We start from the raw sequence: 25,560 nt of genomic DNA on the forward strand, positions 1-25,560 counted from the left end.
CACTGGGCAGGCGACGCCTGACGCCAAGCTCTGCACTAACCCACAGCCCATTGGCACTCTCCAGGAGTGAGCAGAAAGGGCACGCCTGGCATCGGACCGTGGGATGGCAGGACAGGGCGGCCTGGTTAGCCCAGTCGCAAAACATGGGAACGCTGGGCACGTCTGCCGGGAGGCAGCACAGGGGAGTGAACGCCAGGGTTTAGTCCTGGCTCTGCCACCACGCTGCGAGCTTGGGCAGCTTCCCCACTGACGAGACCTCACACGGGAGGGGAGGTTTCCGCCACAGGAAGCGCACGGAGCCCTGTGCGACAGGTGCCAGTCAAAGGCCACGTCTTTGCAGGCACTAACTGGGCTGAACCAATGAGATCACCAGCACAGCCCACCCAATCAGAAGGGCCTGGCTACGATTCCCGGCCCGAGTTTGGTGCCAATGGGACTGGCAGCTGGGTGCCGCTGCCACCACCGAGGGGCAAAGGGCTGGAAGGCATGCTCGGGGATGCTGTTCTTCCTAAAGAGCGAGTGAGGCACCGGATTCTCGGGCTGCAGTTTGCAGGGATCAGACAGGATTCTGGGGGGCACGGACGAGAGAGGGAACATCTGGTCCCAGGCAGCTGGCCAGTTCTGAAGAAAGGACTTCCCCCTGCTCCCTGCCCAGGGCAACGCAAACCACAGCATGGCTCGTTCCAGAGCCCAGATGCTCGGTTTCCCACCCGGAGTCAGGGCAGAGCCATGCACCAAAGCCAGGTGCTTGATGTGAAAGCGTCTCACCTCGCTCTGCTGGTCGGCATCATCCCGGGACGGCGCCGTCGACAGAGACGACTGGTAGCTGCATTCAGAGTCCAGGATGCTGTCAGATGAAGGGGACCTTTGGAGGCTGGGGGTTCGCTGGAGTGGGGAGGAACGGTACAAGGGTGCATTATACGGTGGCTGAAGTTCCAGTCCTTGTTACAGGGGGGCTAGGGCATGGGCAGCAGGGTCAGCATGGGGAGACAGCTCGGACCACACATCAATAGCTTGGAGCGGGCACGTGCTACTGCTCCCTAGCCCAGTGGTGATGGATATGGGGCAGGGTGCCTCTGTCCTCCAGGGGATGTGCTGCCTGCCTGGGAGTCCCGCCATGGGAACCGGAGAGACGTTTGACGTTGTGCAGTCTATATGGTTTTATAAAACCATGATAATAAGTGAATATAATGTAACTCGGATATGCTTCAAGCAAAAGGTCTCTTGTAAGGTATAATTACAAAGCTTATAATCTACTGAGTGTGATCATCCGATTTGTATAAATGTACCACTCTTGTATCTAAAACTAGAAATATAAAATAGAACTCTGAGGGCCTATTGTAATTATGTAAAGTGTGGGCCATTAAGGATGGTTTGGAATCTTGAGGACTCCCATTGTCTGCAGATGGCTGTATTTACCTGTGAGTCTTCCTGTATGTGTGTGTGCTGGCAAGTGAGTAATGAAGTCTTGCAGTGACATGTGATCATGTCACCTGAACTGGAATCCATCTTTAACCTGGTGCTTTTCCAGTGAGGGGTGGTGGAAACCCAGAGGGACAAAGAGTTCCCGCCTTATGCAAAAGATATATAAAGGGGTGGAAGAGAACAAAGCGGAAGAGGAGCCATCATGAAGAATCCCCTAGCCATCACCTGAGCTGCAACAAGAGCTGTACCAGGGGAAAGAATTGTGCCCAGGCCTGGAAGGTGTCCAGTCTGAGAAAAACTTACTGAAGCATCTCTGAGGGTGAGATTATCTGTATTCAGTTTGATTAGACATAGATTTGCGCATTTTATTTTATTTTGCTTGGTGACTTACTTTGTTCTGTCTGTTACTACTTGGAACCACTTAAATCCTAGTGTCTGTATTTAATAAAATCACTTTTTATTTAGTAATTTACTCAGAGTATGTATTAATACCTGGGGGAGCAAACAACTGTGCATCTCTATCAGTGTTATAGAGGGCGAACAATTTATGAGTTTACTCTGCATAAGCTTTATGCAGGGTAAAACGGATTTATCTGGGTTTAGACCCCATTGGGAGTTGGGCATCTGAGTGCTAAAGACAAGCACGCTACTGCGAGCTGTTTTCAGGTAAACTTGCAGCTTTGGGACAGGAGATTCAGACCCTGGGTCTGTGTTGGAGCAGACGGGAGTGTCTGGCTCAGCAAGACAGGGTGCTGGAGTCCTGAGCTGGCAGGGAAAACAGAAGCAGAGGTAGTCTTTGCACATCGGGTGGCAGCTCCCAAGGGGGTTTCTGTGATCCAACCCGTCACAACGTTCCCCTCTGATCTCCAGGGGAGCAGGGCAGAAGTGGATGGTGCAGCTGTGACATTAGCTTCGGGCTGGGACTTTTCCAGAGAGCTGGAGGTGTCTGGGGGCCAGACACCATGTGGAGTCACTGGGATTTGGACTCCTCGCTGTTTCGAAAGCCCAGCCAGCTTCGTGCCAATGGTGCGGATCTGGTCTCAGCGGCAGGGCACGGATCTGAACACAGAGCGACCCTAGGGCCACCTCCAGGGCGCTTTGCAGAGCCACGGCCGAGCCCTGGGACTGTGCTGTGTCCACTCAGACCAGCAAGGCACCCGCCGCCAGGCTCCTTGCCCACCTATCCGGTCCTGCCCGTCTGGCCTCCCTATGAGGATCCTTCAGCAAGAGCTTTCCTGTGACCCCTCGCCTGGCTCCCCGGAGTATCAGCCCAGCCCGCACTGCTCACCTTGTGGAAGGCCACTTCGTCCTGCAGGTTCTCGCAGCACTGCTCCAGGCGGGCACACTCTTTCACCAGGTTCTGGTAGCGAGCCCTCTCCCCCTCCAGCTGGCACAGCAGCTCCTGGCTCTCTGCCGCCACGCGCCGGCGCAGCTGGTCTGCAGGGGGTGAGGAGGAGGAGAGCAGAGAAGGCAACGTTTGCCTGCAGGCCTGGACCTGGGACGGGCTCTGCTCCCCGCCCAGTGACCACCCTGTGCAGGCTCAGGCCACCCTAGACCTTGCCTCTGGGACGAGGCGGGGCACAGAGCTGGGGCCGTGACTGGCAGTAACCAGCCCACCTAGTTTTGGGCCAGTCTCACCCTGCCAGAGCTGGGCTGCCCGGGTGAGCACAGCCGGAGCCTCTCGCTGGGCTTCCATAGAATTCAGCCCCCAGCCGACTCCTGCTGTGCTGGGTGCAAAGGGGCAGGGCAGAGTTTACCTTCCAGCTCCTGCGACTGCTCCATGATCCGCTGGTTTAGAGCGTCCTTCTCTTCCTTCAGATTGGATTTCATGGCTTCTAGCTCAGTCAGGCGCTGGCGGGTGAGAGAGAGAGAGATGGGCGGTGGGGCCAGACCCTGACAGCAGTCCAGAGCTATGGGGCGAGAGGACCTGCTCTGGGGGTCAGAGGCCAGGCAGGCTCTTTCACATGGGGCCATCACAGGCTGCAGGGCCGGTCCTTCTTCTACCCCACCAGCCAGGGGGCCTGGAGAGTAGCCAGGCCCCTGCGTGGGAGATTTATTGACAGTTTTACTTTTGATGGGCAGCATCAAGGATTTAAGCGTTTGCTTCAATTTTTTAGTCAAATTTTCAGTTGTGGGAACTTCGGTGGCAGGGAGGGGATCAGACAATGCGGAGACCCCGAGAGTTAAAGCTTTACAACTTGAACCCGATCGTCAACTTCTTACGTCAGATATACAAAACAATCCAGGTTTGCTTTCAGAAGGTTAACGTCAAGCAGCGTTTCTGGCCGTCTACATTTCGAGTATCGACGGACGTATTTGATGGTTTGTGCGTACAGGGATATTTATGGTGGTCGACATTTACCGATAAAAAAGCGACTCCTGCCAAGTCTATGTATAGATTAGCTTGTTAAGTCACCAGAGCTTTGCAACACTAGCAAGGAGCACGCTTGCGTCACCTCCCCCTCTCATGGCTGAGCCAGAGAGGATAACCAGCCTACTACTGCTGCCAGCTATTGGAGCTGCCCCGTATGCTCAGTGCTGGGTTTGAATCACACCCATTAACCATGGGGGTGGGGATCGTTGCTCTTTGGGACCAGGTCTAAGGAAGGGACGTTTAACTCCCCTCAGGGTTATCGCTGGCTGCCCGCTAGCCGGACAGTCAAGGGTCACCCCTGCCTCTGCCCCGCACCTGTTTCAGCTCCTCCATCTCCTGGCCCAGCCTGCCTTCCGAGCTGCTCTTCTCCGACTCCACACGCTGCAGCTGCTCCTGCAGCTCCCGGATGCGCGTCTCCTGCGCCTTGTCCTCCCGCAGCCCCTGCAGCTTGCTGCGCAGCCGCTCCACCTCCTCGCTGTGGGAGGCTCTCAGTGCCGACAGCTGCTCCGAGAGGCTCCGGTTCTCCCTGGCCTGTGGGGGGGCAGCAGTTGTGACGAACTGGGCCTGTTCTTGCTGGGGTGTGTGAATGCTGACAGGGAAGTGTGACTAGGATGGTCTGCATCGGGGGATGGGAGTCTGCCCCAGGGAACATACCTGAGCTTGTAACATGAGAACCCAGGAAGGGGTTGAAGGCCAGGTGACTCCGGGGGCCCGGGAAACTGGACAAAGGCTGTGGGAGGGGTCGCTGAAAGCAGAGTACTGGAAGCAGGCTGGAGAGATGGCTGGGAGGCAGGGATGGCTCTGACCCCCCAAGGGGGGTGGGCTGGCATGCCCTGGGACCCCAAGCTGGACCTAACTGAGGGGGGCCCTGTTGTCTGTGCCTGCAAGACCTGTCTTGGACTGTATTCCTGTCATCCAAATAAACCTTCTGCTTTACTGGCTGGCTGAGAGTCATGGTGAATCGCAGGAAGCCGGGGGTGCAGGGCCCTGAGTCCCCCAATACTCCGTGACAACTGGTGGCAGCGGTGGGATCTACTGAACCCCGGGGACGGCGCTTCCTGCAGTAAGTGACTGGGGAGCAGTAAAACGAAGGGGGATTGACGGGGACCAGGCCGGCTGAAGAGTGGGAGAGAGACGGTTATTACCCCTGGGAGTGTGTGACCAGCGAGAAGGACTTTTGCAGTAACAGGGTCCCCCGGGGGGATCGCAGCGAGTGGTCCCAGGGGCGGAGGAGTCTGCAGCTCGACCCTGGCAGAGAGGCGGTGACCTCGAGAAGGGCTGGCACACTAGGGGGCCCCCTGGGAACTGTGGGGAGCTGTGAGCACACAGGCCGGTGAGTGGCCAGCAGGAAGATGTATGCCAAGCGGCTTAAGAGCGACCTGGTGGAGCTGTGCAAGCAGAGGCGGCTGCGCATTGGGAGGCTCACCAAAGAACAGCTCATTGCCCAGCTGGAGGCGGAAGATCGCGCGAATGAACTGATCCCTGTGTCTCAGGGAAGCAGCCTGGCAAATGCAGCGCAGGCACCAGTGTCTGTCCCAGCTGGGAGTGGTCAGCCGGCTGCTGAGGGCTTCCCGAGACCCCTCCTTCCTATGCCTAGGGGAAGGGTGGGGAGGAGCCCAGCAAATACCGAGGGCGCCGTGACCCCCCCGGCCAGCAGGGGACCCTCCCGGCGACGTTCGGCATCCGTGGAGCGGAATTGGCTGGAATGGGAGAAAGAGCTAAAACTGAGAGAGCTGGAGGATCGTGAACGACAGAGACAGCATGAACGGGAGGAGAAAGAGAGACAGCATCAGCATGAACGGGAGGAGAAAGAGAGACAGCGTCAGCATGACCTGGAACTGGCGAGATTGAAGGGCAGCGAACCCCCGGCTGCGGTGAGTGAGGGGGGACCCAGGACTGCAGGGAGCTTTGATAAGTGCATCATGGCCCCATACAAGGAGGGGGAGGACATGGATGACTTCCTGGAGGCCTTTGAGACGGCCTGCGAGCTGCACCGGGTTGATCCCGCGGACAGACTCCGGGTCCTTACCCCCTTACTGGACCCCAAATCCGTGGCATTGTACCGCCGCCAACTGGGAGAGGCAGAGAAAGGGGACTACGAACTATTCAAAAAGGCCCTGCTACGAGAGTTTGGGCTGACTCCTGAGATGTACCGGGAAAGGTTCCGGAGTCAGGATAAACCCCCTGAGATCTCATATCTGCAACTAGCCGCCCGCATGGAAGGATACGCCAGCAAGTGGGCTGATGGGGCCCAGACGAAGGAGGACCTGATTAAACTGCTGGTACTGGAGCAACTGTATGAGCGGTGCCCATCCGACCTGAGGCTGTGGTTGGTGGACAGAAAGCCAGAGAACCCGCGACAGGCAGGCCGACTGGCCGATGAGTTTGTAAAGAGCCGGTCAGGAGATAAAAGGGAGGAGTCCCAAAGGAACAGTCCCACCACAACGCAGAGAGAGAGTCACCATGGGACCTCCCCATGGGAAAATACAGAAAAAACCCATCAGAGGGGAGCATCCGGCATCAGGACCATCCGACCCACTCAAGGGGACCCATGGGACATGGGCTGCTACCACTGTGGCCAAAAGGGCCACATACGGGCCCAGTGCCCTAGGCTCAGGGACAGACTGAGCAGACCGAACCCACAGAGGGTTGACTGGGTAGAGACCCAGCCCGGCGAAAGGCAGCATTCCCAGGGAAGGGGGGCTGGCAGAGTACCACCTGCTAAGGAGGGAGGAGAGCTCCAGGCCAGCTCCTCTAGGGGGCTGGATGCTCCAGACTCAGGGTTTTTGGTTTATATGGTAGGCGCGGGGCTGTCCCTCCGGAGAGAGTACCTTGTTCCCCTGGAGGTGGATGGGAGGAAGGTCAATGGATACTGGGATACGGGCGCAGAGGTGACGCTGGCCCGGCCCGAGGTGGTGGCCCCAGAACAGGTGGTGCCCAACACCTACCTGACCCTGACGGGGGTGGGCGGAACACCAGTCAAAGTGCCCGTGGCAAGGGTACACCTGAAGTGGGGGGCCAAGGAGGGCCCCAAGGATGTGGGGGTACACCCGTATTTGCCCACTGAGGTATTGATGGGGGGGGACCTGGAGAACTGGCCAAGCAGCCCCCAAAGGGCACTGGTTGTGACCCGCAGTCAGAGCCGGCGAGGGGCACTGCGCCCTGGCCTTGGTGGGGGTGCCTTGCCTGAGGCGCAGGACCCTAACCTGGTGGGGAGGGAACGCCCAGGGACACGGCTCAGGGAGGCTGCAGCTTCAGGCCCAGCGGGCAAGGAAGAGCAGGTGGCCATCCCTGTCCCAGCTGCTGAGTTCCAGGCCGAGTTACAGAGAGATCTCTCCTTGCGGAAGATAAGGGACTTAGCCGACCTCAATGCGGTACAGACCATGGGACGAGGTGGCCGGAAAAGGTTCCTGTGGGAGAAGGGGTTCCTGTACCGAGAATGGGCTCCCCCAGGGAAAATGGAGTCAGGGGGGATCAGGAGGCAGCTGGTGGTACCCCAGAAGTATCGCCGCCAGCTGCTGTGCCGGGCCCATGACATTCCCCTCTCAGGGCACCAGGGAACCTGGCGTACCCAGCAGAGGCTGCTACGGAGCTTTTACTGGCCTGGGGTCTTTGTTACTGTCCGACAGTACTGCGGATCCTGTGACCCCTGTCAGAGGGGGAGGAAGGCCTGGGACAAGGGGAAAACAGCTTTAGGACCCTTGCCCAGCATAGAGGAGCCTTTCCGGAGGGTGGCCAAGGTTAAAAGGGCGGCTCTGAACCAAGAGAGCCCAAAGCACAGACCTCCAGACTGGAGCGCTGGGAGAAGACCACAGCCCAGTTGGAGCCCCAGAGGTATGGGGGTGGGAAAAGGGCACAGGCCGCATAAACCTTCCCACATGCGAACTGCGAGTGCCATCAAGCACCCCGACCTAAGGGGGGGCGTGAAACTGGAGGGGCCTGGTGTAATTCTCACCAAGGAATGGGAGGGATGCGGGGGCATCCATGGGAACGGGGGTAGGTTCGAACTTCCCCGGGTCACTGGCTAAAGTGACCCCGCTCAGTTCAGTCTCGAAGGGGGGGAGAGATGTGACGAACTGGGCCTGTTCTTGCTGGGGTGTGTGAATGCTGACAGGGAAGTGTGACTAGGATGGTCTGCATCGGGGGATGGGAGTCTGCCCCAGGGAACATACCTGAGCTTGTAACATGAGAACCCAGGAGGGGGTTGAAGGCCAGGTGACTCCGGGGGCCCGGGAAACTGGACAAAGGCTGTGGGAGGGGTCGCTGAAAGCAGAGTGCTGGAAGCAGGCTGGAGAGATGGCTGGGAGGCAGGGATGGCTCTGACCCCCCAAGGGGGGTGGGCTGGCATGCCCTGGGACCCCAAGCTGGACCTAACTGAGGGGGGCCCTGTTGTCTGTGCCTGCAAGACCTGTCTTGGACTGTATTCCTGTCATCCAAATAAACCTTCTGCTTTACTGGCTGGCTGAGAGTCATGGTGAATCGCAGGAAGCCGGGGGTGCAGGGCCCTGAGTCCCCCAATACTCCGTGACAGCAGTCAAGAGCCGTTTCAGGCCTGCAGGGTCCCAGGGGAGGAACTGGGTGATTCCTATCTGAGCATTAAACAGCGGGGAACCGGGAGGGGGGAAATCCAGAGAAGCTACCTCGGCCTCATCCCGCCAGGCTGCCCCATCATCCCCCACAAAGCCAAACAGCTCCCCGGAAATGAGGTGCTATCCACAGTGCCTCCCACAACCCGAGCGGGGTCAGCCCCAGGACACTGCTGGGGAAACTGAGGCATGGGAGGAGGAATGACTTCCCCAAGGCCCACCACTTTGGTGTCAGGGCTGAGAATGGAACCCAGGAGCCCCGACTCCCAGTTTCCTGCCTTACCAGCCCCGGCGTACAGGCCGGTCTTTCCTTGCCTTGGGCCTGTCCTGCCTGCTCGTTGGCACTGGGCCACCTTCTGTTCCCAGGCTCTGCACAGCTCAGAGGAACCCCTCTGGGGCCAGCCTTTGTCAGAGATCCCGGGCCGCTGCCCTGCCCCACCCCGGAGATGTTTGGCCCAAGAGTGCCTGGCTTTTCCCAACTCCCCTTCGCCCGCTCTCCAGGCCGCCCGATCCACCCCAGAGCAGCGAGATGGGGTTTACCCCATAAGCCAGAGAGCGTCAGGGACGCAGGTTCGATTTAAAGAAGCCCCTCCCTAGCAGAGAGCAAACCACGAGACACGGGAGGCAGACAGATGGCGGCGCCCGCTGGTAAATATTCAGCGACAGAACACGGCATGCCAGGCACGAGCAGAGCCAGAGACGCTGCTGGGCGGGGGAGGGGGTAGACAATAGGCACCGCAAGGAAATTACACAAGTGGCATCCGCTGGATCATGCGGGAAAGGGGTGGGGAGAAGAGAGGTTCGAAGGCTGCCGGGGCATGAGCACATGGTGCCCACTCAGTCCCCGAGGCGAGACCAGAGCAGGGAAAGCCACTGCCACGTGCTGCCTTCCTCCAGCCCTACAAAGCCAGCTGCTCCATCTGCACTGCCTCACGCCCCACACCTTCGCTTTCCACTATCCCCCCAAGGGCTGAGCCGTAGGAAGTTAGGTGGGTTCAGAACCAGAAATCTGTCCTGAGCCAAGAGCTCCAGGATCCTGCTCTACCAGAAGAGCCCGATCCAAGTCTCCAGGGACTAGCAGGAAGTCAGGTACTGCTGGGACGGAAAGGAACCGAAGTCTGGCTGCACTAATGGACAATGCTTCCCAGGAGAAGGGTAGAGTGGTGTTTCCCCCCAGGCATCTTCTCAGCACAGAGTGTATGCACCAACATGCAGAGACGGATCGGAGATTGCCCAGCATCATTAAGGGAGTGAAATGCAGCCACCTCTGGAGTGGAGCATGGCTACTGCTTAACAACTCACAGGAACATTGAGGAGGAGGGGACGATCCAACGTAGACTGCTAGGGGAACTTAGCAAGTTCCCCAGGACTCTCGCAAACATGCCCATGAGCAGTCAGCACCTTGCCTTTAAGGCTCAGCCCAACGCTAGAGGCCCAGGAATCCCCCTGTAGCTCTGGGGCAGCAGGGGGAGCCGACCCACCCACCTGCTCATCCACTTTGCACTGCAGCTGCATCACTTTGATCTCCATGCCTTTGTTGAGCTGTTTGTAGTGCTCCACCGACCTCGCCTCGACCCGGAGCCGTCTCAGCTCCCTGCGAGCCCGCATGCGCCGGCAGCAGCACTGCAGATAGACCACCGACCTGCGCACCCGAAGGTACTTGGTGCGAGCCAGCCAGGCCCTCACTGCGCTCTGGATCACAACAGCTTTCTGGCTTGCCACCATCTGGGGACAGAGCAGATAGAGCAGCAAAGGTTTAGGGCAACACCCACTGCTTTAGGGCAGAAACTCGGCCAGCGCACTAGGCGCCAGCAGCTACGTCCTTGCACAAAGAGCAGCCCCAAGGGATCCAAGAACACACTAGTTAGGGACAACGCTGCACCCCCTGCCTCTCACGCCAAGTATGCCTGTGAGAATAGGAGCCCTGCTTCACGACCAGAGGGTTTACCCACATAGTCTTACTGGAATGAGGCACTTGGTGGCCCCCGAAGAGCACTTAGGAGCAGATGAGGGGACATTGTTGCAACTGTTCTATCCTGCACCTGAGCCGGGGGGTGGGGGTGGGGGAAAAAAAGAGAGAAGGGTTGCTAGAGACTGGTGCTGGAATAATTTTTCCAGTGTGAGGGTATTTAGTACTACTACTCCAAGGCACTTCCAGAACCATGCCCCCCCCGCCTCCACCACACACACACACACACACACACACACACACACACACACGAGCAGTTGGCTGGGATCAGATCCAAGCCTGGATTCCAGGACAAGACCAGAGCCAGGCATCAAATTCCTCCCCCTCCACCCCCCAGCTCTAGTTTGGTTCTGTGGGTTTCTGCCTTTCCACTTTGCAGCCCTCAAGTGCTGCGGGCAGCCTGCCGGCCTCTGAGGACACCCAGGAGATAGTCAGTGCTGATGCCTGGCCTAACTGTGGGTGCTCTGGGGGAAAAAAAAAAAATTGGGAGTGCTCAGCACCCACCAATCAGCTGTTTGGCACTGGGCAGGAGGCACTTGCGGGGGCGGAGCAGGGGTGGGATGAGGCAGGGCACACTGTGGGGGAGGAGAGAGGGTGGGGCCTTGGAGAAGGGGTGGGATGGGGGCGGGTCCACTCAGTGGAGCACCCAGCCGGAAAAGTGAAAGTCGGCACCTGTGTGAGGCCAGGTGTGGCTCTAAGACTCTGCCTACACCCGTGCCTACTCCCTGCAGACGGGCTGTGGGCAGGTGTGGGGAGTGGGCCCCTCCAGTGCGAGCCCCACCGGGAACTGGACCCACGTGAGCCAGCACAATACAATGCAGATCTCCCGAGCCGAGGCGCACGCGCCACCTTCGATATCTGCTAGGAACCTGGTCACTCCTGAGGGTGGGGATGGGGCGGCTCCCAACAGACCCTGAATGGGCCACCAGGCGCCCCATATCCCGGGCAGGAGAGTGGTACACCTGCCTAGGGAGTCGCAGCACTACTTGCTCACACTGCCTGCAGTTTTGGGGGGGGGGGGGGGGGAGGGCTGCCCACAGGTACCCCCTCCCCATGCTGCCAGGTAAGGCCCCACACTCCCTGCACATGCAGGACAGGGAACTGAGCCAAACAGGTAACTGCTCTACCTTGTGGCAAGAGCCTGCAGCGAGGGGGGGATGCATCTCTGCTCTACAGGGGTACTATGCAAGGGGGCTCCCTCCAGATCCCAGGATGCACCTGCCAGCAAATCCCTCTCTCCCCCTCCCTCCCATTACCTGGGGCTCCTGTAACCCACCAGTACCCCCTGCACTGGGAGCACACGCAGGATGTCCCCCTCTGAAGCGGCCACCACAAGTGGATCCCCAACCCCGCGGCTGCGGGCAGGGCTGGTACCTGGCGGTGCAGGCGCCTGGCGAACATGCCGCGGGCGAAGGCCTGGATGGTGACCGCTGCTGCCTGGGTGCGGAGGTACGAGCGCCTGGCCAGGGCCATCTTGAAGTTCTTCTGCAGGGTGAGAGCAGCGCTGGTCCTCCTCAGGCGCCTGGCGAGCCTGCACAACGGGCAATGGGCACTGGGCATGGGAAGCCAGAGCCCACTGGGGCAGGGCAGCAGAACTTACACCACCCCGCCCCCCCCCCCGGGACAGAGCAACCCCCAGCAGCACAGACCCAGGGTCTACCCTAGTCCCTGCAGACCCCCACAGCAGAGACCCAGCACGAGGTCCTGAGGCCGACCCCCCACCTCCCTAGGCTCAGAGCTAGGGCACTGCTCCATTCACCCCCAAATGAGACCCAATCACAGCTGCTGTCCTGGCACCAGCTTCTCCTGGCTCCCAGAGTAGGGACATGGGATTTTGAAATGCAGCCACCTCTGGGGTGGAGCGTGGTTAGCTCCAGGTCCCCGCCTAGGCCTCCACCTGCTGTAGCTTTGGGAATGCTGTTTGCCAGCCAGACACTGCATCAGCGGCTCTTAGCTGCCCTGTTCCAGCGGCTGGGTACAGCAAAGGGCTGAGGGTGCCCAGAGATAGGTCTCCAGGGGCCAGATGCCAAGGCAGAGCCACATGAATGCCTGGCTCAGCCTGGCAGACGTGGGCAGCATCTCTCACCTCCGGGCCAGGAAGCCCCGGGAAAAGCGCTGGAGGCAGATGGCTGCAGCTCGCATACGCAAGAAGCGTCTCCTCCCCAGCCAGCAACGAAGGCTCTTCTGAATGAAGACGCAGGCTGCTCTCAGCCTCCTGCCACGCAGCTCCTCCAGGAAGGCCACCTGGCCAGCACGGAAGAAGATCTTGCCCTTCCCACACTGGTATTTGCTGGGGTCCTGTGGGAAGAGGATAGCGAGATCCATGACCAGGCAAGTACAATGGGGTGGAGCAAACTCAGCCATGGGTGCTCATTGCTGCAGGCTTGGATAGCAGCAGCGCGGTGCAGGCCCTTCCTGGCGCCAGGGCCTGGCTGGACAGACCCTCCTCCCACAGCTGACAGGAGGGGGCTGCAGCATCCAGATCATCCCAGGGAGAGGGGGATATTAACCCTTTAGACACCCAACACTGAGCTGCACACCGGGAGGTATCACTGGGACATGGGCCAGAGGATAAGCCACCTGTTCAGGGTCAGACTGGCAGAGCTGGGGAACAAATCCCCAGATGGTCTCCGGCCTGGGCAGAAAGGAAGCTGCAGCACGCAGAGACCAGGACAGGCCTTGGCCTGCCCAGAGAACGGGGACCCTCAGCTTGGCCACGGGAGAAGCCAACACCAGCTTAGCACAGTACGGTCAGCACCAGCTGGCAGGAGCTCACCCGGCCCACCCATGGGCTCAGATGCCCAGGGCTGGTTGGAAAAAAAAAAAAACCCCTGAGGATTTTGGTTGAAATCCTCAAAGTTCCAGTTTGGAAAGGCTGCTGCAATGCCTCTTGGGAGTTGTAGTTCAGGGGCCTCTCGTGCCCTGTGCCTATGGCAGAGGCTCCCAAATGTTGCTCAACACAGACCCCCTTCCAGATCTGCCAGCTGCCCGCGTCCCCACACCCTTCTCATCACGGATACTCTGTGTTCTTCACACTGCCTGGCTTTAGCCATCGGCCCAGCTTCCACGGTTACGTACAGATCTAGTTAGAGCACAAACAGGTACAACCAAAAAAAACCCTAAGTTCTGAGCTCAGACAGACTGGACAGTTGCTTGGCAACTGAACCCGCGCTGTACAGGGATTGGAGGGGAGGGCTTTGTACGTCAGCGTCGCCCTGTATCTGTTCTCATTGGTACGTCTTGAAGTAAATGTACCATATTTTATGCAAAAAAATTCCCAGTTTTAAAGCTTTGTCTGAGTAGCCTATTAGGAAAATGCAATAAATCAATCAATAAAATCCCCCATTCCGCAATTTCTCCCATGTGCCCCCCAAGAGAGGCCTCGTACCCGCAGGGGCACGCATCCCACAGTTTGGGAACCCCTGCCCTAGGAGGGGGGGGGGGGGAGGGGAGATCCATGGCCAGACTCCTAGGACGAGCCGCTCATCAGGAAGGCAGACTGGTGCATGGAGGAGAGGCAGCCCTACCAGGGAGCCGGGCACACAGGGGACCCGGCCCACGCCTCCCACCGGGCGATGCAGCGCCGTCTCCACGGGGAAGTTGGTTGGTTTCGGCTGAGTCGATGTTTCCCACAGGAGCAGGTTGTATTGGGCAGAGGGTTGTGGGCCAGGCGCCCTTTGCCCGTCTCTGGGACACCATGGGAGCAGTGAGACACTGGGCAGGCTAGTCCCGTTATCGAGGGGTGGGGGGGGACAGATGACTGCAGCCCACCCGCAGTGACGCCTGGCCCCAGACACCCCCAGCCTGAGGCTATGGCACAATCCAGATGGACTTGAACCACCTGTTTCCTGCCATAGTGACTTCACGGCTAGGAGGGAAGGGCCTATCAAGGCCACACGGCCGGGTGCACCAGCAGACACCTTCCCGCGGGGCACGGAGGAGCAGGTGGGGTGGCAGGAGAGGCTGGGTGCAGTAGCAGCGAGGGCCTAGAATTTGATCCCCTGCTGCCCCATCCAGGGTCCTCTCCCCCGGCACGGCAACCTGCAGGACCCTTACCTTGAGCAGCCTCTCGAGGACAAGCCGGCAGGTCTGCCTCTCATCACTGCCCATCAGCTCCTCCGGGCGCATCAGAGCCCTGTACCTGCTGAAGAACTCCACGTACGTCCACCTGCGGGGGCACAGAAGCCAGACCCAAAGGGGCGCGTTAGCGAGCGCCAGGGACCCAAATGCTCCAGCAGAGAGGAGGGCAGGCAGGAAACGCCTGGGCTGGCCGTACCTGGATGGATAGCCAGAGGCGCTGATCTGAATGGTTTCCAGGACCCCACAGGCTCTCAGCTGCTCGACTGCTCGCTTGGCGTCAAACCTAGAGCAGAGACCGAGTCAGCGCCCTCTGAGTGAGGGTTCCTTAGAGCTCGTGGTTCGGATCTGCCATCCCCCATGCAGCACACCTGGCTGGCGCCGCTCTCGGCCCAAGCCTGGGCAGGCCACCTGCTTGCTGACTATCAAAACAGCATGCAGAGGCGCCCATGGGAACGAGGCCGCTGGTTCTGCAGCTCACAGCCCTGCAGCAGGGCCGTTCCAGACAGCAAGGGAAGTCACCCAGACAGGGAAGTCGCCCGACTCCGCACTGGACCAAGGAGGTGACCAGTTTTGCTACTGCAGAGCCGGTCCCACTCCAGGGGACGGAACACATTGCTACTAGTTTCACAAGAGTTCCTTGGTGATGCAGGCTCCCCAGACAGCAAGTCTGGCCCTGGCACATCCAGCTAGAGTCTCTCCCTCTCCAGCCCCTGCCCCATTGCAAAGCCAGGCACTCACTCGAAGGGCTGCTTGCGGTCGTTGGGTTTGATGCAGCGCACGTAGTGGGGCGCGGTGCTGCTCAGGGTCTCCATGAGCTTGTGCAGCGACGCTTTGAACTGCAGGGGACAGAGCGAGCAGGCTTAGGTCTGGGTGTGGATGCCCCAGTGGGGAGCCAGGGCTTGGGAGCAGGCTCTGACCTTGTCCTCAGCAGAGTGAAGATGCCTCTAGATTCCCTGGGGAGGGTTGGGGGCCATGAGCTGCATTTCCCCCTGCCCTTTATGGGCCTAGGCAAAGGGCCCGGATGCTGGGTGGGCAGCCGAGAGCACCAGGACCCATTGTCCTAATGGGAAGGCTGGTCCACGGGAGAAGGGAACCCCTGAATGCAGCCCCCGGACACCCAGCTGCCCCTTTCCAGGCCACCTCCTCACCTGGCAGCACCATTCAGTGCTTCGGATGCTGATAAGCCTCCGAGCGGCCTGGAGCTAGAGTCCCCAGCCCACCAAGCCTGTGGTCTGCAGCTCAGGCCAGCCCCAGCACGCGGCCGAGTCTGGGAATGTCTGTGTGCTTGGGCCCATCTCTCCCCACCTCCCAGCGAAAGGGTTGGGAGCATCTCACTGACAGGGGCAGAGATCCCTCCCCTGGGAGTCCAAGGCCCCCGATTTCCAGCTGTGCTGAGCACCGGCTGTCCCCAGAAGCCAGCAGGATTCGGAGGGGCTCAGCACTGCTAAGGCAGAGCCAGGCCGGTCAGATTTCCTGGAGTGGAGGAGGAAGGTGTTCAGCCCATTGAGAAGCCAGGCGGGGTTTGCACAGGGGTGGATGCTCAGTGCAGCGTTAAAGGGGATAGTGATGGGGGGGTGCTGAACCTCCCCCCATGGGGAGAGCAGGCGGAACAAGCATAGGACACACCAGCCCTGCTGGGTACCTGGGTGGAGATGGGTTTCCTGTGCTCCTTGTCAGGAGCTGGCAAAGACCTCCTGCCGGGGCGGACGGTCACCCTGGACCCATGCGACCTGCGGGAGGGTAGGGCGATGCTGCCGTCCCCCTCCTCCGGGAAGAGCTCAGCGAGCAGCGCAGACTGCGTGGGGAGAGAGTAGAAGGATCAGAGCCAGCAGTAGGCCATGAGCGACACCTACTGGCCAGCAGGGGCAGGCAGCCAGCAACCCCGAGCCCTATTGCAATAGGGGCTCCGTGGCCACAGCGCCCCGGCTCCCAGAGCTGCAGTGGCACTGTGGGGAGCCACAGAGCCAGCTGCATGAGAACGGCAGGCCCTGCGGCAGGATGCAGCCCTCCCTGCATCTGTGCCAGTGCCGCTCACGGGCAGCTCTCTGCACCAGCTGGGGCATCGGGCAGAGTCTGACCTGCACAGGGCTCAGTCACAGGCCGCACGGATCTGAGCCTGGGGTCAGTCCAGAGCACGCCACGAACCAGCCCATGGCCCCCCCAGCTTAGGGAGCAGTTCATCCCCACTCCCAATAGGGCTAAGTAGCATCCACAACTCAGGGTCAAGGGCCCCCATTGCAACGCACCCGGGGTCACCACTAGGGCTGCCCCCTTCCATGTCACGTGATGAAACCTGCAGGAAAACGTCCAGCCAGAACTGGCAACCTGCAGGCTCCCCCACCGGTCCCCGTGAGCCGCAACTGAGGGAGAGCGGCCTGAGTCTCCTACCCCGCGATACCACTTACCTTCTGTAGGGTCCATGGGATGACAACGGGGGGGGGGGGGGGAAGAGAAATGACAGACGATTAACTTAACAGCAAGGTCACTGTTGCTTTGTCTGCTGGCCTCCCCCCCTTCCCAGGCTAACAGTTCCTAGTGTCTAGCATCCTGCATTGCAACAGTGGCCTGGAGCCCCAGCAGAGAGTGTGCGTACACACTCACTCACACTCTGCTGGCGAAGCCTGGCCTGTTGGGCTCCCACAGGCCGTTCCTATGCCAGGGGGGTTCTAGCCAGACAGCTGTTTTACAGGTCAGTTTGCAGAGCATGGTTTGGGGGGGGGGGGGGGGGGGGGGGGGGGGGGGGGGGGAGAAGAGGAGAGAAGAGAGAAGTAGAGGTCTGGCGCCCCCTGGTGGAGGCGAGTCTTCATTTTCTGACCTGCCCACAGCTTAGTCTGCAACAAGCCTTTGCAGCAGCAGCGGCACCGTGTGCTCGGAGAAGGGGGCAGGACAACTCAGGGCATTATGGATAGGACAGGACCCCAATTAGTCCTAATTTCCTAGATCGCTCCCCTAGCATCTGGCCTCTGCACCACAAGTCTCATCACCCCACCCTCCCCATGGAGAGAGGGCTCAGGGTAGGTGCAGCTTTTGCCCTTATGGCAGGAGGCTGGTGGGTCCCCACCTTGGCATCCACAGTGACGACACTGTGCCCCCCAGGTCAGTTATGTTGTCAAGATCCCTTTGTTTGCAAATCTTGAGTACTGAGATACGGTCACTCCAGGTTTGCTGGGGGGGGGGGGGGGGGGGGAGGGCGTGCAGGTTTGCCAGGGCACTTCTCCCTGAGGCACCAGCACTGCCCCTTCTGACCCACGTGACAACCCCCATCCCGGCACAGGATGCAGATGGACTTCAGGTGACACCCGCCTACCACCTTCCTCCACGGAGTCTGCTGCCAAGCGCCTCCCGCGCTGGGAGGGCCGTGGGCTCACCTTGCTGGCGCGGAGGAGTCCTATCAGCTCTGCATGGACAGTGTCTTGGTTCTTCTCCAGGAACCCGCCGCACTGATACTCCACCTGTGGGTAACCAGGGCATGCAGGAGGCCTCATCAGCTCCAGGCTATGACAGGCTCGGGGGCTCCTGGGACAATTCAGAGCCCAGAGGTCTCCAGAGCAGAGGTACTGGGGGTGGGGAATAAGAGCTAAGGGGAGCTGAGTGCCTAAAACTCTTGGACCATTGAGAAGCCCCAGCCCATGTTTGTACCAGTGCAGTCCTACAGGGAATGGCTCTAGGTGGATGGGAGTTCGCCTGCAGGTTACACAGGAGGGGTGGTGAAAAATTGTGCCTAATGTAGAAAGAACAGGAGTCCTTGTGGCACCTTAGAGACTAAAATTTATTAGAGCATAAGCTTTCGTGGGCTACAGCCCACTTCTTCGGATGCATATAGAGTGGAACATATATTGAGGAGATATATATACACACATACAGAGAGCATGAACAGGTGGGAGTTGTCTTACCAACTCTGAGAGGCCAATTAAGTAAGAGAAAAAAAACTTTTGAGGTGATAATCAAGCTAGCCCAGTACAGACAGGTTGATAAGAAGTGTGAGAATACTTACAAGGGGAGATAGATTCAATGTTTGTAATGGCTCAGCCATTCCCAGTCCCTATTCAATCCTGAGTGGATTGTGTCTAGTTTGCATATCAATTCCAGCTCAGCAGTCTCTCGGAGTCTGTTTTTGAAGTTTTTCTGTTGTAAGATAGCCACCTGCAGGTCTGTCACTGAATGACCAGACAGGTTAAAGTGTTCTCCCACTGGTTTTTGAGTATTATGCTTTCTGATGTCAGATTTGTGTCCATTAATTCTTTTGCGTAGAGACTGTCCGGTTTGGCCAATGTACATGGCAGAGGGGCATTGCTGGCACACGATGGCATATCACATTGGTAGATGTGCAGGTGAACGAGCCCCTGATGGTATGGCGGATGTGATTAGGTCCTATGATGATGTCACTTGAATAGATGTGTGGACAGAGTTGGCATCGGGCTTTGTTACAAGGATAGGTTCCTGGGTCAGTGTTTTTGTTCAGTGATGTGTGGTTGCTGGTGAGTATTTGCTTTAGGTTGGGGGGTTGTCTGTAAGCAAGGACAGGTCTGTCTCCCAAGATCTGAGAGAGTAAAGGATCATCTTTCAGGATAGGTTGTAGATCTCAGATGCTGCGCTGGAGAGGTTTTAGTTGGGGGCTGAAGGTGACAGCTAGTGGGGTTCTGTTATTTTCTTTGGTGGGCCTGTCTTGTAGGAGGTGACTTCTGGGTACTCGTCTGGCTCTGTCAATCGGTTTTTTCACTTCAGCAGGTGGGTATTGTAGTTTTAAGAATGCTTGATAGAGATCTTGTAGGTGCTTGTCTCTATCCGAGGGATTGGAGCAAATGCGGTTATATCTTAGAGCTTAGCTGTAGACAATGGATCGTGTGGTGTGTCCTGGGTGGAAGCTGGAGGCATGTAGGTAAGTGTAGCGGTCAGTAGGTTTCCGGTATAGGGTGGTATTTATGTGACCATCGCTTATTAGCACAGTAGTGTCCAGGAAATGGACCGCTTGTATGGATTGATCTAGGCTGAGGTTGATGGTGGGATGGAAATTATTGAAATCATGGTGAAATTCCTCAAGGGCTTCTTTTCCATGAGTCCAGATGATGTCATCAATGTAGCGCAAGTAGAGTAGGGGCGTTAGGGGACGAGAGCTAAGGAAGCGTTGTTCTAAGTCAGCCATAAAAATGTTGGCATATTGTGGGGCCATGCGGGTACCCATAGCAGTGCCGCTGACTTGAAGGTATGTGGCTCCTTGTGGCATGTAGCAGTTTAGATAGTTTAGTGTCCTTTTTCCTTTGTAGAGAGGCAAAGTTTGTCTTGTAAATGGCTTGTCTAGTTTTTGTAAAGTCTATCCATGAGGAAGTTTGTGTGGAAGGTTGGTTTTTTATGAGAGTATCCAGTTCTGAGAGCTCATCCTTAATCTTTCCCTGTTTGCTGTACAGGATGCTGATCAGGTGGTTTCGCAGTTTCTTTGAGAGTGTGTGACAGTCTCTCAACATAGTCTGTGTGATATGTAGATTGTAATGGATTTTTTACCTTTAGTCCTTTTGGTATGATGTCCATCGGCTTGCATTTGGAAAGGAAGATGTCATCTGTCTGTATCTGTACGAGTTTTTTCATGAAGTTGATGAACTATCTAAACTGCTACATGCCACACGGAGCCACAACAGTAGTTCCCTTAAGCCACCCAGCAATATTGTTAATCTTTCCAGCTATACTCTTAGCCCAGCAGAAGAGTCTGTCCTATCTCGGGGCCTCTCCTTTTGTCCCTCCAGACCCACGAACATGATACAGTTCTGCGGTGACCTAGAATCCTACTTTCGATGTCTCCGACTCAAAGAATATTTCCAACATACCTCTGAACAGCATACTAACCCACAGAATCCCCCCTACCAGCACTACAAAAAGGATTCTGCGTGGACTCCTCCGGACGGTCGAAACAGACTGGATTTCTACATAGATTGCTTCCATCAACGTGTAAAGGCTGAAATTGTGGAAAAGCAACATCACTTGCCCTATAACCTCAGCCATGCTGAACACAACGCCATCTACAGCCTCAGAAACAACCCTGACATAATCAAAAAGGCTGACAAAGGAGGTGCTGTCGTCATCATGAATAAATTGGAATATGACCAAGAGGCTGCTAGACAGCTCTCTAACTCCACTTTCTATAGGCCTTTATCCTCTGATCCCACTGAGGATTACCTAAAGAAACTACACCATCTGCTAAAAAAAAAAAAAAAAAAAAAACTCCCTGACAAAGCACAGGAACAAATCTGTACAGACACATGCCTAGAACCCCGACCCGGGGTATTCTATTTGCTACCCAAGATCCAAAAACCTGGAAATCCTGGACGCCCCATCATCTCAGGCATTGGCACCCTAACATCAGGCTTGTCTGGTTATGTGGACTCTCTCCTCAGACCCTACGCTACCAGCACTCCCAGCTATCTTCGAGACACCACTGACTTCCTGAGGAAACTACAATCCATCGGTGATCTTCCAGAAAACACCATCCTAGCCACTATGGATGTAGAAGCCCCCTACACCAATATTCCACACAAAGATGGACTACAAGCTATCAGGAACAGTATCCCCGATAATGTCACAGCTAACCTGGTGGCTGAACTTTGTGACTTTGTCCTCACCCACAACTATTTCACATTTGGGGACAATATATACCTTCAAGTCAGCGGCACTGCTATGGGTACCCGCATGGCCCCACAGTATGCCAACATTTTTATGGCTGACTTAGAACAATGTTTCCTTAGCTCTCGTTCCCTAACAGCTGGTTCTGGCCAGTGGGAGGACAATGGGCTGTAGAGAGGACCCCGGTGACCGGACCAGCCGGTTCCAGCCAGAGGACAGAAGAGAGGAGAGGAGGCCCAGGCAACCCTGTTTACGTGGAGAGAAAAACAATGGACAGAGGCGGGGCTTGGGGCTGGTGATCTCAGATGCCCAGCTGGGAAGCAGGGGGGCTCTGGGCTGGAGAGAGGGGGCAGGCAGAGCCCACTGGAATGCAGGGGGGACTGGGATGTGCTGGGCTGAGGGAGGCCAGGCCTGAGGACCTGAGAGTTTCCTGTGCTGTGTTCAGTCGCTCAATAAACCCTCCTGTTTTATGCTGGCTGAGAGTCACTCCGGGCTAGAGAACAGGGTCGCATCATCCCCTTCGGGGGGGGGGGGTGGAGAGCGAGGGGACTCCCTGAGGGGGCCCACGGCAAGAGACAGATGTGCTAAGGCTCCGAGAGGTGCAGCTCCAGGAAGTGGTGGGGCCTGACCCCCACGAAGGGCTGTCTTACTGAAAGGGGCACTCCCCCATGGACCGCACGGGGCCAAGAGTGGGCACGATCTGTGAGTCTGTGACACCAGGCCACAGACATGGAACCATAGAAGTGTCAGGCTGGAAGGGGTCTCAGGAGAGGTCTAGTCCAGCCCCTGCCCACAGAGCCCCCTCCGAAGGGACTAGAGCCGAACGCCCCAGCACAGACTGCTGAGTCCCAACAGCCCCTGGGAGTCTGAGGCTCAAAGCTCACCAGCCTGCCCCGGATGCTCTAACAAACCCAGAGGGGCTGGAAGCTCCCGCAGATCAGCAGCTGTGGGTGATTCCAGTGGGTGCCAGCTAGGGTGGGGGTGTCGCATGGCATTTAGGCAGTGCCACTTGCAGCCACACCCAACACAGGTGTAGAGACCATCTAGACACTGGATTCTCTAGGCCAGGCCTAGTCATTCACCAGCAGTTCCCCCTCTCTGCAGAAATGCTGTGCCTTATATCTGGTTTCTTCTCCCAGCAGGCCTTGCTCCAAGCCTACAAGTCACCTGATCTCTAGGAACTACAAGTCCCAGGATGCACAGTGCAGAACAGGGAGCCTGTTTTAAGGGGCCAGTACATGGCTAGAGCTGTGTATTTAGGGCTGAGGGAGGCACACGACCCCTCCAGCATATCCCAGCCAGAGTTCAGACTCCAGTCACAGGCTGGCTCTAACAGAGCCGGCTTTGTTTTCAGTCCCATCACCACGCGAGGAGCCCACTCAGCCCTGGAGCGAGTGGGAGGGGCCAGCTGCAGACCCACTGGGCCCTGGCGCACAGGGAGGCGGCTTTCCCCTGCAGCCAGCCTCCCGGGCACCCTGCCCCAGTGGAGTGCGGACAGGAGTGGGCCGGCACTGCCGTGACATTCAGCTGCAACGCTCATGCTGCCACGGTCCTGGGTCTGCTGGGTTCCCTCCTGCTTTGGGAGTGTCCCGCTTCTCCCAACCAGCACCACAAGGAGCGCAGTGCGGTTATCCGACAGCATTAGTTTGGGAGAGAAAACTTCAGTGTTCAGATTTCTCCAAGACAGACTTGCCAGCCAGCTCCATCCTCACCCCAGCTCAGACAGACCCTGACCTTGGGCAAGTGTCATAGCCTCTCCTGCACTCCAGTGCCCTGGGACCTTCCCTCCACCCCCCGGGCCCTCTTACCTTGCCCGCGAAATGGTGGACAATGAAGGCATCTGTGGACATCTTGGGCTTCTGGAAGTGGGGGCTGTGGTGAAGGTGCCTGTCGTAGAGCTTCTGAGCCCAGCTCGCGTTGCTGCCCTTGGGCATCTGGAGACAGAGAAGGCGAGTCAGACAGCAGGAGGCCTGGGGAACAGGACGCCTCCATCGCCTCCACGTAGGGCAGCCATCTGCAGCTGGGTATTTAGATTACTTGATTCCAAGGCCAGATGGGACCATTGCAATCTGGGCTGTCCTCCTGTACGAGACAGGCCAGAGAGCTACCCCCAAAGTCATTCCTAGAGCCCATCCCAGAAACACCATCCATCTTCATTCCATCATCATCATCACCACCACCACCGGAGAATCCACTGCGAGAAAGGGCATACATTTTTGACAGCCAGACTAACTACTGGAACAATTTACCAAGGCTCGTGGTGGATTCTCCATCACGGATGTTGGCAAATGGTTCCAATGGTTACTCTGGCTATCAAAAATGTATGCCTGGCTCCACTCTGAAAGGGCATTTTGTCTCGCTTCAATTTCCAGCCATTGGATTATGTTCGACCTTCCCCTGCTGGAATGCAGAGCCCGTTAGGAACTATTTGTTCCCCACACAGATTCAGACAGCAGTCAAGTCACCCCTGAACTTTCTCTTGGTTAAACTAACTCAACTGAGATCCTTGTAGCTGTCGCCATCAGGCAGATTTTCCTTTGATCAGTCTCCTGGCTCTTCTCCGAACCCCCTCCAGTTTAGAAGCTCTTCCCAGCTAACTGCCTGCCAGGAGAGGGACCAGCTGGGAGCAGGACATGGCCAGTTATGCTGGATACTCCCCACCATTTGCAATGCCCTTGTGAAAGCCAGGCAGGCAGCCAACTCCTAGCCTCCCCCTCTACCCATGTGCTTCTGCTGGTATTTCTGATGCAGCACAAGCCAGCCGAGCTCCTTTGGTCCCATGCCCAGTGGAGCGCTGCCCCAAGACCAGGAGTGCCTCTTGGAGGCACTTAGTTTTTTTGCAGCCGGACGGTTGGCTGGAAGTTGACACGGTTTGTGGATTGGTCAAGGTGCCATGTGCAGAGCTGTGAGGAGCAGGTACTGCATGAACTGCCTTTCCCCATCTCGCCGCATGTCAAACCAAGGGCCAGCCCAAGGTCTGCCAGGCCACCAGGTAGCACCACACCCAGTGGGGCGAGCAGCAGGCACCTGTACACAGGATGGGCCTGAGACCCAATCCCACGGCAACAGTTTTCTGCCACCATCAGCCTGGGCTGCATTTGAACGGGCAATGTAGCGTCAAGGCTCCTCAATGCCCCCCCCCGGGGCAAAGCTTCCACACGCTTCACAAGAGGGGAGGGGGAGAGCAAGGCACCAGGATTGGGAAGCTGTCGGCTGTTCCCCACAGGGTGTTCGTTTGAGGACAGGTTGGTTCAGGCCTAGGACCAGAGACTGTCCCGTTACCCAGGCTGGAAGGAGCGTGCGCGACCCTCCCGCCCCCCCCAAAGCCGGCATCGGCCCCAGATGCACTGCTGGCCCCCCGGCGAGGCAGGACGGACGCTCACCTTGCACTCCTCATTCAGGAGGTCCAGAATGCCCAGCTTGGCCTCGATGAGGTCAATGCAAGGCTGGTTGTCGTAGAAGTCGATGAAGGTCCAGGGGATCTCCTCCTTCATGTATTCCTCCTGCTCCAGCTTAAAGACGTGCTACAGGGGAGAGATGGGAATGGGATCAGAGCTCTCGCCCCTCCTGCCCCCGCACAGGACTGGGGGGGGGGGGGGGGGGGCACGGGGAGAGGATAGCCAGAGTTCAGTCTAGATTTCAGTGGGCCCGCACTGTTGCCTGACTGTGCCATGCCAGCGGGCCAGCCCTTCTGCCTGGGAAGATGCTCGGTCAGTGCCCCCGCCTGGAGATGCAGACACAAGGGCACTTCTGGCCATGCTGCCCAGACTGTAAGTGACCATGAGCTGCAGGGAGGGGACAATCGGGCCCTAGCTGACTCCAGCGGCTCTACATGGCCCTGCCAGGCCAGGACTGGGATTTGGGGAACTGCCGTAAGAGCCACTCAGGTGTTGAGTCACCACAACAGCACTCTGTGTGAGGGTGGGTCCCTACCTTCCTAGCAGGACCCTGCCCCATTTTCTCTGGACAGAGCCCCCCCTGCAGAGTGAGGGCTGAGCTGAGACCCCTGAATGGAATCCCCTGAACATCCCTGCCACAATGTGCCCAATTCCCCTGGGCTCCTTTGACATTTCCAGTCTTCTGGGCTAACCAGCACACAGCCCAGAGACCGACCTCCAGAGACCAGATGAGCAAACACCCCAGCTGCCCGAGCCGCAGCAGTAGTGACATCTGCTGAACCCCCAGCCCTGGGGCGAACGTGGCAATTCACCCCCACGAATGGGATTTTGTGGGCAGGTGGGAGCCTGTGAAAGGATGTGGAACCTCGGCTCCCATCTGCCCCCCAAGCAAGCAGGGGCCTGGTGAGCCAAGGGCACGTTGGACGGGGACAAGGTCAGAGTTCACTTTTTGGCAGCACGCTATTTAGTGGCTTGGCAACTCTTAGCAGTGCTGTATCATTAGCTGAGCCAGCTGGGGACGGAGCCTGTTTCGCAGGAAGTTCCCCTGATTTTCAAACTCCCTGTTCAGAAGTGGAATGAAGATTTTAAAAAGTTTTCAACACAATGAAATGCTAA

At 57.8% G+C, this 25,560-nt stretch overlaps 1 protein-coding gene across 1 annotated transcript in view; it reads right to left on the minus strand.

Annotated features, from left to right (window-relative positions):
- LOC128828946 (unconventional myosin-Vb-like) overlaps positions 1–25,560 on the minus strand; it is a 56,826-nt gene that overhangs the window by 13,532 nt on the left and 17,734 nt on the right. The window contains exons 10-23 of the mRNA XM_054013989.1: positions 24,430–24,570; positions 22,855–22,980; positions 17,803–17,886; positions 16,077–16,229; positions 15,173–15,270; positions 14,631–14,717; positions 14,411–14,522; positions 12,441–12,652; positions 11,729–11,885; positions 9,871–10,110; positions 4,115–4,330; positions 3,183–3,276; positions 2,714–2,862; positions 769–885 (exon numbers count right to left, since the gene is read on the minus strand). Of these exons, the coding sequence (XP_053869964.1) occupies positions 769–885; positions 2,714–2,862; positions 3,183–3,276; positions 4,115–4,330; positions 9,871–10,110; positions 11,729–11,885; positions 12,441–12,652; positions 14,411–14,522; positions 14,631–14,717; positions 15,173–15,270; positions 16,077–16,229; positions 17,803–17,886; positions 22,855–22,980; positions 24,430–24,570 (1,986 nt within the window). The remainder of the gene's footprint in view (positions 1–768; positions 886–2,713; positions 2,863–3,182; positions 3,277–4,114; positions 4,331–9,870; positions 10,111–11,728; positions 11,886–12,440; positions 12,653–14,410; positions 14,523–14,630; positions 14,718–15,172; positions 15,271–16,076; positions 16,230–17,802; positions 17,887–22,854; positions 22,981–24,429; positions 24,571–25,560) is intronic.

This window comes from Malaclemys terrapin, chromosome 24, assembly GCF_027887155.1.
Source record: "Malaclemys terrapin pileata isolate rMalTer1 chromosome 24, rMalTer1.hap1, whole genome shotgun sequence".
Classification (NCBI taxonomy): domain Eukaryota; kingdom Metazoa; phylum Chordata; order Testudines; family Emydidae; genus Malaclemys; species Malaclemys terrapin.